Source organism: Argentina anserina, chromosome 3 (assembly GCF_933775445.1).
Source record: "Argentina anserina chromosome 3, drPotAnse1.1, whole genome shotgun sequence".
Lineage (NCBI taxonomy): Eukaryota > Viridiplantae > Streptophyta > Magnoliopsida > Rosales > Rosaceae > Argentina > Argentina anserina.
In genome coordinates, this window is record NC_065874.1 from 32,321,194 (window position 1) to 32,333,225 (window position 12,032).

Genomic DNA, 12,032 nt, shown 5'->3' on the forward strand with positions numbered 1-12,032 from the left:
TGAACTAATGAAGATCATCGATTAATTCATTGTGCTAAAATGCATATTACAAGCAATCATGAAAGAACAAAAACACGAACTAACTATCTAGGAAAATCGCACGATTGGATTGATTCCCACTCTACAAAAGCCATGCATGGAATTAAATCATGCTAAGGAGGCATGTACATATATAGAAATTGTTCTATTTATGCTTCCCTAATCAGATGAATGTCGATATAAATTTACCAAACTGATAAATGGAAAAGCAGCAAGCTAGTTTAGAGGTCAGGAGTCTGCACGTTTGATTTATTATCTTCAGAAGATGGCCGGTTCTCTGAGTCGGATTGCCGGATGTCTTCAATCATTCTAACCACTTGTTCCATATTAGGTCGCATGTCAGGCACCTTTGCTACGCAAGCCATTGCAATTTGCAACATCTGCACCATTTCTTCTTCAATGTTTTGATATCTCATCAGCTCAACATCAAAAACCTCTGCAGTCCATTCCTCCCTGACAACAGACTGGACCCACCTTGGGAGATCAACCATGTCGTCTCGACCTGGTGACTGGAGAGGAGCTTTTCCGGTTAGCATCTCTAGGAGGACGACGCCAAAGCTGTACACATCTGATTTGTGAGAGTGTTTACGAGTTTCAACTACCTCTGGAGCACGATAACCTGCACTCCGAGCAGTGGCTGGAACATTCATAAGAGGAGTCAAGCCAACATCAGAGATGCACCCATCAAGATCTTGGGTGAGAAGTACATTTGTGGACTTAATATTTCCGTGAGTGAACTTTGGACCGCCCACAGAATGGATGTGGGCAATTCCCTTTGCAGTTCCAAGGGAAATCTTTATTCTTGTATCCCAGTCTAGTGGAGTTCTTCCTCCTCCCCTGTTTCCTGTCATCAGAAAAATATGAGTTTTAGTTCAAGACAATGGTTAAGACTGCTGACTTCCTATTAACTTTTATGTTAACTAATATTTGGGAAAAGATTTTAACGTACTTATTGAATTACAGAAAGTGCAAAGCTTCTTTGCCTGACTCAATTTACTTGGCGAACAATTTAAATTTGAGAGTTTCCACACACATCCTAATCTCCAAAATTTTAAAAAAGGATACTTTATGAAGTTAAATAGTAAAATAACATCAGGCATCACAGATAAACATTCTTGTGTCACAACAAGGTACAAGTAGATCATTTAAAAATAGGGATATGCATCACAAGAGGGTAACATGTTACAATTATAGGCATTAAAGGGGCCTACATCTTAATTGTAACTTTAGTTCCTGACAATGTATGCATAACTGCATAAGTGGCAAAGCATGTGATTTTAACAGTCTGAAACCTTAGCATTATAACATAACATGGAAACATCAAACATGCTACTCAACTGATGCACAATGAAGCTTACAGTTCCAAGAGTAAAACTCCATTACAAGTCTGTTTTTTTTAACAGAAAAAAAGAAGTCTTTCAATACATTCTACGGCGATTAATGATGCTGTCTATTCCCTGTTTACCTGGTTTTTCTTCTATATATGTACATATAGTTCATACCTAACTGATTTTGAGGCCATATGGGTTTACATTCATGTGTCCAAACACCCAGAGGAGTGACCGCATATAATTCATAAAGTCCACAAGAGAGAAAAATATATATATATATATAAACAGAGTAGAGATCATACCATGCAAAAAAGCTGATAAGCTACCATTAGAGACATAATCATACACCAGAAGCTTCTCGTCTTTTGAGTAATAATAAGCACGGAGTGGTACAACATTGGCGTGTTGTCCAACTCTTCCCACAATCTCCATTTGCTGTTCAAAATCCTTCTTTCCAACGATAACTTCCTTCAGCCTTTTGACTACAACTGTTGTTGCCTCCTCTAGGACAGCTTTGTAGGCTGTACCGTAACTTCCTTTTCCCAACACTTCAGCTGAAGCCCTCAACAAATCATCAAGATCAAAATTGTATGAACAGCCTTCAAAGAATACTAGTTTGTTCTTCTCAGGTTCTTGCACCCCACTGCCAAACTCCTCTCTGGGCTTCTCACTCCTCCCACCAGTAGGAGCCTTCCCTTTTAATACATTAGTTCCTTCACTGTCTTTTTTCTTTAAACAGCAGAGAACAATAATTAGGCCCAAAAGCAACAATAGCACAGCACCTCCAGCTGCTATAGCAATGATAGCTCCCATTTTCAGCCTGAGTTTGGAGCTTTTATGAGGACCTGCTGCCGGTGAAAAAGACGTAGGAGGTGGTGGAGGGATTACAATGGTGCAAGCTTTAAGAGGTCCTCCACATAAAAGCGAGTTTCCCACAAAGGATGAATTAGGAAACCCTTTGAGAGATGATGGAATAGAGCCATTAAGATGGTTGTCGCTTAAATCCAAACGCTTTAGCTTAGGTAGGTCGAGATCAGGTATTGGTCCGGAAAGGGAGTTGTTCTGGAGGTATAATGTTGTGAGTCGAGTTAAGTTGCGCATCATTTGCGGAATATTGCCTGTAAAAGAATTAAATGATAGATCCAACACATTGAGCTGAAGTGGGAAGGTTGAAGGAATATCACCAGAGAAGTTGTTTCGCTGGACATATAGGTACTGGAGCATTGGAAGGGAGGTAATATCAGATGGAAGGCTACCACTGAGGCGGTTGGATCGAAGGCTGAGAACCTTAAGGGCATCAAGCTTGCCCAGGGTGTTTGATGGGATGGAACCTATGAGTCCAACTCCTGGGAGACGAACAGAAATCACTCGAGTTCCATCTGGACTGCAAATGATGCCAACCCAGGAGCAGACTAAGGTAGCAGGGTCCCAAGTAAGGTTACGGCGATGAGGAACAACATTAGCAAAGTCAAGAAGGGCTTGCTTATCAGAACTGAGGTCAGAGAAAACCAGGGGAAGAAGAATGGAAATGACAAAACCCAAAGAAACCAGAGAAAAGGGACAGGACTTCATTATTGATTGAGACCAGAGTCCAGGAAACTAGAAATTTGAAAGTATATCTTCAGGGGTCATGATCTCCTGGTTCAGTAAGAAGACCACACAAAAATAATCAGGTGGTCATTAACTACGAAATTGGACAAAAATTTAAAATTTGATAATAACAACAGATCAAAGCACAGGAAAGCTATCAAATCAATCAAATTATGAAACATCAAACAATTTAAGCAATGCTTGATTTGCTAATCTATATTGGATCAGTTCTTAATTAACCAGGCAACTATGTATAGGTACATATCTGTTGGGAGTTCAAATATTATCATATACAAGTGGGTGAGAAAGGTAAAACACCATTTTATACATTGTTGTTCAAGCTAATCCCTTACGCTGCAAGAATTAGCAGAATTGTGCACACTTTGATAACTAGGAGTTGTTTAACAACCAGAAAGAACTTAATTAGTGAATTCACCAAACTAAACCTAAACTAAAGAATACACGAAAGTGGGTTTGCTCTAAAACCAAGCACATTGACCAAGTTCAACCAAATTATTCAGCAAATATGATTGCAACTCAGAAACCATTAAAGGGTTCAAACTAGAACAGACATTAAGTTGCAGAGACACAAAGTAAAGCATTCATGCAAGGATAAGATTCTAACTTTCTAATCCCAAAACTGTCAGAAACCAAAACACCCCTTAACAATGGCAGAAGGCACAACCAGATCTATAAGCAATTAAATAAAGATGAAGATGGTAACCTGCAGTTTGCAGAATCCAAGAATGTAGAGACAGCTGAGGTGAATGGGGAAGCTTCAGATCCAGACATTAGAGATTTCTGCCAAGTTCAGCACTCAGCTGAAATGTGGGTACTTGGAAGAAACCACTGGGGAGCAAAAAGTCTGAGACTTTATGAGGATTTGGTGAGAATTGAGCATGATTTTAATAGATGGGAGTAGCAAGTTTGAAACTTCAAACAGAAAACGTATTTCTACTTCTTTTCTTACTACGCTGAGAAAGTTTACAGAGAAAGATAAAGCTCTGTTTTGGAGAATGAAAAAGGGAATTTTGGGTTTGAATTTTTATAGAAAAAAATGTGATGGGAAATGGGAGAAAGGAAATAAAATTGACACAATAGAATAGAGAATAAAGGAGATGAAGAAGAGTAGAAGACGGAAGAAGACTGAACTAGTGTTTGCCAGCCAACTGAGTGAACCTCACTCTTTACTAAAGTAAGTACTAGAGACAGCTAGCTCAGGTTTACACATACAGCATACAACGATGTGTATATCTATACGATGTATAAAGTGTATTTTAACATGACAATAATCATAATCGTCCATTAATTCAGTTTAACCGTTCAACAACACAACATGACTGAAATAATATGACATTTTTTTCTAAGTTATATGAGTCTTACTTGTACCTCATGTAATGCAAGTGCTCAAGTGATTTCATCGGTTCTTGAGTTTAAACAGTCTGGTAGTCAACATGTTGCAAGAAAAAACGTTTTGTAAACTTAAAGTGTATAAATTTACAGCTCATTGTCAGGTTAGTGCCTAAGTACATACCATATAATATGCAGTTTTTATTGTTGTGGTTAAGACCGTTTTGTTTGTTTGTTTACTGTCATCATTTGGACTTTGGGTGCTTTCATTATCAATTAGGTCTTTAATTCAGGACTTATTTGTATTCAAATTATTGAAATTGCATTCCTATTGATCCTAGCTAGTAGCTAGCACCCAAGTGTGTATTAAGGTTATGCATGCATTACATCCCCTAAATTAAGGTTAGCATATAGGTAGAAATCTTGATAACACATATGGTATTGATGGAGTGATAGGAATATATCTAATCAGAGAGTTCAAATATGCCATATGCAAGTACCTATCAATTACAAAGGTAACACCACTAGTAGCATTCATTGTGTCTTTGACTTAGAGAAAAAGGAAGAAATTGAAATGCAAATCCAAGTTTTACAGTTGACAAGCAAATAGTATGTATATATTGACCACTTTCGATCAAGATTAGTTACACTGCACCGGGTTATATAGTTTATACTTATTATTCTGTAGTTTCGAGAATTGGTAATATTGTTTTTGGTAAAGAATTAGATGTGTTTCGTCTTTTACACGTGAATTTTTTTTTTGTATACTTCTTCTATCTTACTTTCATGAAGAGCAATTCATGATCCGTCACAATTAGAATAGCCTTCTAGAAAGAAAATGAAACCGAAAAAAGTAGTTGGTTTTTATATCGACTTAATTACATTATTCAAATTCCAACATTGGCATTTGGCAGGGCCAGGCCAACCTGCATTGAGTGGCAGCAGTAGCTCCCCTTCTTTTGGTTCATCATATCCCACAGTGGGGGAATGAGAATGGATCCTTTAAAGTCAATGTGGTATCCTGCTGCAGAGTTCATCAGCTTTTAGAGGGTTTTCAAATTATTTTCAATCACATATACAAGTCATAACTGAATACTTATACATGTCAAAAAATCAATGTCAAGCTTCATTGTTCATGCCATTTCCAGCACTAAAGAGATATCATTGAAACCTAGCTACCAAGTACTCCAATTTCAATTCAATTTTGAGGGTGGATTTGAATAAGCTTAGCTATATTGCCATTTGGTGGGATATTTGAGGCTGTTATATAAGGTTAATTTAGATGAGAAATGAGCAAAGGTTAGAGATTAATGAGACACAATATCTTGAATTATATACTCATGAGCTGTGGGTAGAGAACAATCTTTAATTTGATGACACACCTTGATCCAACCACTCCCAATCTTTTCTATTTTATAACCAACCACCCTCAACCTACCATTATTAGGTTGAGATCTCTCATGCATCATTTGCATGCTCACCTTACCTTGTACCCCATGTCAATTAGAAGAAATGAAGAATTTCAAACAAAAAGATTGACAGACATAAGATCACATGAAATAAGAGCAGATTAGAAATTAACTAAGGTTGTCAGCTCTAAGTTTCCAATGGTGTATATTACATCACCTGAAAATTATTTATATTGCAGCTGCAAATAATACTAGCATATTGACTCTGCTAAGTGCACTGTGAATGAGAAGTTTGAACATCTGTCATGATGATGTCTTAACTGTCTCAAAAAGATTCATGATTAAGTATTCATGTTACTCATGAGTCATGAGTTGGCTATGGCAGAAGAATTTTCTTAACCCAAAGAATTGAATATTCTACTCAAGATTAGCATGACTTTAGATTCAACAACATTAACAATTTGACTATGTTTGTATTTATTATGTTTTATCCAAGTTGGTTTTATTTGGAATATTCAAAGCTTTGTTATGCACTACATTACTGAAAAGAACACAATAGAATAGACAAACTCACATGGATTTAATATATATTCATCAGAACAAGTCATTCTTTTAGTTTTATCATATGTACACCAGTCTTAGTCCCTAATCATTCTCACAGCTTGACAGAGAAGAACCCATGAATGTGTTAAAAGCTAGATCTAACAAGTAATGTATAAATCATATGTAATCCTTGAAGCTTTCAATACATGTTTGCATTTTTGGTGGACAGAGAAAATGATAGATCATGGGAAATAGTATAATGGCTTTCAGAGGGAAGGGCCTGCTCTGACTCGATCTGAGATTTCTCCTCTTCTTATTTTGACTCAATATGTGCTTGCAAATATGAACACTTCACCCTTCACAGTAGAATACTAGAATGAGTGAAAGAGAGGAGAAGGAAATAAAGGAGTTGCAGGCAGCATGCAATCAATGGTCAAGCTCAGATCTCTATGAGGTTACAGAGCACAGAAGAGACATGAGTCCATGACTATTGAGAGTGAGAGCTTACTTACTCGAGAGTGAGGTGTGCCAACATAAGGGTCCCGGTCCCCCAAATAATCATATGAATATGTAATGTAGACCCATGTCTCCTTTTCCTTTCAGGAGAAATTCGGAGACATTCTATCACATACATTTCGTTTGTAAGATATTAAGTTTAGTGAACTCTATCCTCTCACATTGCATTTCATAGATACATTGGATATTTCAAGTTTTATTATTTATTTGTTTTCATTCTATTTAAGTGAGTCTCGAATAGAATGAGAATGCAAATGAGTGTTCAGTAATGACAATGAGAAACAGATTCTGAAGAAAGAACTGAAGAACAAATCACACGTATGTGTTGAGTGGCATCTTGTTCTCATTTCTTTGTAAACTCATTTTCATTCTGAAGGTAATCTAACACCTCATGGAGGGGACCTATTGATTTAATATAAGGTTACCCTCTACAGCATCTTAATATTGATTCAAGCACATGGATCCATAAATTAGGTAGTCTAGTACTACTACAGGACTGGGGGAAATCTACAGGACCCTTGGCTGTATATGCAACTGAATAATTTGGTACTACCACTAATCATTTTGACATTCTGAATTGCATGGTCAGTCAGAAGTTGACAACCCAACAGCCAATTTGAGCTTGATTCTTTTTACAATGCAGAATCAAGATGGAGAATGAAAACACAATCATAGAGAATCAAACACATATGATGTATGTATAATTAGAATTATCCATGAAAACAAGAAACAACAAAAAAAAAAAAAGGGAGGGAAACACAAACGCAATTCACTTCTGGAACCCATCGCTGAAGGAATAATTTTGTAAGTTTCTAATAATTTGCATTTTTTGACACTTCATCTAGTTAACGTGAATGTTATCTCATAAACATAACACATGCTGAGAAGAAAGAAGAATATCAAGTAACAAAGGCTAGAACTGCAGTACCACAGCATAACAGTGTAGTTTCACTTGACAGCTCAAGTTGCATACATAATAAAACAAGCGTCTTCCAGTAAGCTGTAATGGCAAAGAAGCCATATATCCAACTACAATCACAGAGCCTCTTCAGCAACTCTAGCATCTAAGTCATATGGCCTTCCAGTAACCACTCATTTGTAGAATTCGAAGTCGGTATCTGGCTTCTTCACATTGGTTTGATAACCCTTTTCGAAGTCCTTGGGGAGTATGACATAACGGTTTTTGCGAACTGCGTGCATTCCTGCTTCTTGACATATGGCTGTAATCTGTAGGACACCAACCAGTTGTATAAGTTACTAAACAGTATTCCACCATAACAGTATTATAATCATTTTTTGTACGTCAATACTATGTCATTGCCTTGGCCCAACCATCTGAGGAGAACAAGATTAAATTTTATTCCACATAACCATAACAGTAATATTATTTCTATCCTAATTGAAAATCATGACTCACCTCAGCGGCACTAATTTTGTCTGGCCTTGATACATAATCTTCCAAATCTACCTCGTCACTCAAGTTCATTTTAGCAGTGCAGACCTGCAGGATAAGCAAGAAACTTGAAATTGTTTAACTTGTGGCTTGGCAGAAGGCCCCAAGAGTATAAAGAGGAAAACTACTTCATTATAAGCACAACTGCACAAGTCATACACGCTTTAAAAAGGTGGGAAGCTACATGGCTACAGTAATAAACCAATAGGCATGGAAGCAGAGGTGTCTAACAACTTTACAAAACATAACCAAGATTATGACCAAAGGCCTTAAAAAATAATAATAATAATAATAAAATAAGATTAAGAGGTGACAAGAAGAAATGCCACACAGTTGCTTATTACCATGTTTTAATACAAATTATTCATGGAAAGATGCATATATGAATTTTACTTGCCTGGAAAACAAGTCTTTTCTGTCGCCTATCAGGCAAAGGAAATTCAATCTTCCGGTCAAGCCTTCCAGGACGCAGAAGTGCAGGATCCAACGTGTCTGCACGATTAGTGGCCATTATGACCTTAACGTTTACAGTCTGGTCAAACCCATCCATCTGCAAAAGATAACAAATTCCTCATCAAATTGAGTGCTGGTAAGAAAAAAAGATATACAGTGCCAAACGGGATACATTTGATATCTAAGTTCAAATGAATATACTCTTGATAATAAATAAAAGCTGTACACGTTAAAGATGAGAAATCTCCTGGCCCTACCTGATTGAGGAGCTCCATAAGAATTCGCTGAACTTCTCTATCAGCTCCAGTTTGAGCATCAAACCTTGCAGTAGCAATAGCATCAACCTCATCAATAAAGATGATGGCAGGTGCATTCTCCTTGGCAAGACGGAAAACATCACGAACCATTCTAGGACCCTAAACAAAGAAATCAATATCAATTGCGATATACAATCGAGTCTCCTGCAATTGCCTCAAGAGTATTCATTCTTCCAACATGAAAGACATAAAAATTAGAGAATAAAAGTTAAGATGACCCTACCTCTCCCAAATACTTCTGAACAAATTCTGAACCAACAACTCTTATGAAGGCAGCAGTTGTATGGTTAGCCACAGCCTTAGCTAGCATGGTTTTACCAGTTCCAGGTGGACCATAGAGCAAAACACCGCGTGGAGGATCTATTCCAATCTGTTTGTACAAGTCATGGTGAGTAAGTGGAAGTTCCACTGCTTCACGGATTTCTTGCTTCTGAATATCACATCCTCCAATATCCTAAACCATAGAACAAGATAAATCAGTATAAGTGTTACAGTATCATGTTATTGTGAAACAAAAACAACCAAAGTGGAAGCAAACAGATAACATTAGAAAAAAATATTATCAACAATCCAACTCTGAGACTGCATTTAGCACAGCAACACCAATAGGAATTGCTACCTATACAGAGATGCAACTTGACAGAAAATTGGGAACCCCTAAACTATGATTTCATCATCTGTACTACTGCTATGCAACTTATACTTCTTTCATCAACTTTCATTGATACTTGATGGTACACTGAAAATCTATATGCATATGCTGCAGCTTAACACACACTTGACCAAGAGGTAGAGCTTTTCCCATAACAAAAGAACAAACTCTTCCTCAGTAACAATTAGCTTAGCTTAAGCCATAGAAAAATGGCATACATTATTACCTTCTCTAACATTTCACCTTAACATTCATACTTCACCAACAGATAGACACTAAGGCAGACCAACTAAGGGAATCTATCAGCTCAACTTAAGCCCCAATTTGATTCCAATTAATGCTCTTGCTCTAATATTAACTAGTTCCCGAACAAAATAGAAACCCCTAAACTCCCTAATCCAATTTCAATTGATTCCGCTTAAAGCTCTTTACTTAAATTTTACCTACACTTCCTAAACAAGCAGACAACCCTAACATCCCTATCCCTAAATGCTCAGTAACAATTAGCTCAGCTATCATTTTATTTCTACAATCCAAAAACCCCCAATTCTAAATACTTTTCACTTCAATTTTAACTGCAAACTTTTCCAATCCCTAAAATCTTTAACTCAATTCTGTTGAAGTAAAAAGGTTCAGGTTTTTAGCACAGCTTACACTGTAGGTGACGTCAGGCTTCTCCGACTGACTAAGCAGCGAGATACTCGAGTCGGCCTCCGGCGGCAGAACATCCACAAGAGCATTAGAGTGGCGGTGCAAGGCCACAGACGCCGAGGGCTTGAGATGCTCGCGGTTGATCGTGCTCAGAATCCTGACGTAGTAGTTCGACCCCGTCGTGGAGCCCACAATGCCGTGGTTCTCGTCGACCATCTCCAGAAACTGGCCGATGACGAGCGGCACCGACTGGATCCGCTTGACCTCCTCCTGCGACCGGAGCATCTCCCGCTTCAGATTCTTCTGCTCGTCCTTGACGTACTCCTCCTTGATGTCGATGAACTCGTTCTGCCGCTGCAGGGCCTTCAGGCGGCTGTAGAGGTCGGTGGAGTCCTCGTCGGAGGAGTTCGGGTCGGTGAGGACGGTCGGGTCAGATCTGATGGGAGGGAGGGTGGTGGCGGGACCGGGGATCGGCTTCGGGTCGAGAACCATCGCCGACGCCATTGTTAGGGTTTCTGATTTCAAATTAGCTGGGAGAGAATTGGGAATGAGAAATTAGAGTAGGCAACAAGAAAGTGTTTTAATATCGGGTGTGGGGGTATTTATACAGTGAGTCTACCGACTCAACACGAATGTTTGGGCTTTTTGAAATAAGGCCCAAATCTGTCTGGGCCAGCTTTTCTTTTGGATTCTAATTCTTCATAGACCTGATAATTTGATCGGCTCTCTCTCATAAATCACATTGCTGAGGAGAACCTCATTAAGGAAAAATAATTATATGTACTTGGTACATAATGTATGTGACGTATTTTTTTTAATGTTATTGGTTCATTTTTACTGTGTTTCTTTCTGATTGATTACTCATAGATCTCAATATCATAGAGGTCGTTGTGTTACTTATATGGCTAGCTATCACGTTAGGGAAGAGCCCTGACATTGTATATACCCCTCACTGAATGCAAATCTGGCTGTGAGTCTAGATGCATATAAGTATATATTGCGATCCGAGCACGTACCATCCTCTTGATATCTAACTTGTTCCTTGACGTTGAAAAACTCTCCTAGTTCATCATATAATACTCTTCACTGGAAAGATCTCACAGCTTTGAGTGTGATATCCATAATCCATGATACCTTGATGCAAGGAAGGCTTGCTATGTATCTTAGATCAAAGAGTACGTGTGTTTTTCACTTTTGTGTACAAGCACGAATTTGGAGTCGATTATATTTAAACAATTATTATATACGACGACAAGAGGCCAAGAGCAACATTAGCCTTGTCGAGCATGTTGAGCTGCATCGACCACCTTGGAAAGGATCGATTGTGCTTGTCACTGGGGGGATGGTAATCTTATGGATCGATGGGATCCTCAATCATGCATGTGCTTGATGGTCTGGGATGCAAGGGCTCTTCTGTCTCTTCAATCACGATGTCCCCTTAGGATCAGAGCTCTTGCTTATGATCGATCAACATCTTCTTCTCCACGCTAGCTAGCTTGGAGTTTAAATGTCCCCCATATATGATTCCTTAAAGACTTTGCCTGACATGAACTTAAAGTACATGTTTCACCTTGCAAATTCTAACCTAGAATTTGTGATCATGGTTTGACTTGATTAGGAAGCATGTTAATTATAACATTATTCGATCTCTGTGTTCATGAAGAATTCCAAGAACGGTACTCAAGGATATGGGATCTAATTAGCCTCCAATTTCCAAACTGCCGACAC

General features: G+C 38.2%; 2 protein-coding genes across 2 annotated transcripts; both read right to left on the minus strand.

The window, feature by feature from the left end:
* Window positions 1-4,012, minus strand: LOC126785946 (probable inactive receptor kinase At5g58300). Its single transcript, XM_050511628.1, has 3 exons — window positions 3,685-4,012; window positions 1,673-3,008; window positions 1-883 (listed from the first exon to the last, which is right to left on the minus strand). Exons 2-3 carry the CDS (start codon window positions 2,940-2,942, stop codon window positions 261-263), a joined length of 1,893 nt encoding a protein of 630 aa, XP_050367585.1. The 5' UTR covers window positions 2,943-3,008; window positions 3,685-4,012; the 3' UTR covers window positions 1-260.
* A 3,542-nt stretch (window positions 4,013-7,554) lies between these two features.
* On the minus strand, window positions 7,555-10,859 carry LOC126785947 (26S proteasome regulatory subunit 6B homolog). Its single transcript, XM_050511629.1, has 6 exons — window positions 10,308-10,859; window positions 9,225-9,455; window positions 8,942-9,100; window positions 8,629-8,781; window positions 8,196-8,279; window positions 7,555-8,005 (listed from the first exon to the last, which is right to left on the minus strand). The coding sequence occupies exons 1-6, from the start codon at window positions 10,806-10,808 to the stop codon at window positions 7,871-7,873; spliced, it is 1,263 nt and encodes a 420-aa protein (XP_050367586.1). The 5' UTR covers window positions 10,809-10,859; the 3' UTR covers window positions 7,555-7,870.
* Between the last annotated feature and the right edge of the window lie 1,173 nt (window positions 10,860-12,032).

Coding starts and splice junctions, on each gene's coding strand:
- LOC126785946 (XM_050511628.1), bottom strand. CDS start 2,942: ATGAAGTCCTGTCCCTTTTCTCTGGTTTCTTTGGGTTTTGTCATTTCC. Junction 884..1,672: donor CTTATCAGCTTTTTTGCATG/GTATGATCTCTA, acceptor TTCTGATGACAG/GAAACAGGGGAGGAGGAAGA.
- LOC126785947 (XM_050511629.1), bottom strand. CDS start 10,808: ATGGCGTCGGCGATGGTTCTCGACCCGAAGCCGATCCCCGGTCCCGCC. Junction 9,456..10,307: donor AGCCTGACGTCACCTACAGT/GTAAGCTGTGCT, acceptor TCTATGGTTTAG/GATATTGGAGGATGTGATAT. Junction 8,006..8,195: donor ACAAAATTAGTGCCGCTGAG/GTGAGTCATGAT, acceptor GGTGTCCTACAG/ATTACAGCCATATGTCAAGA.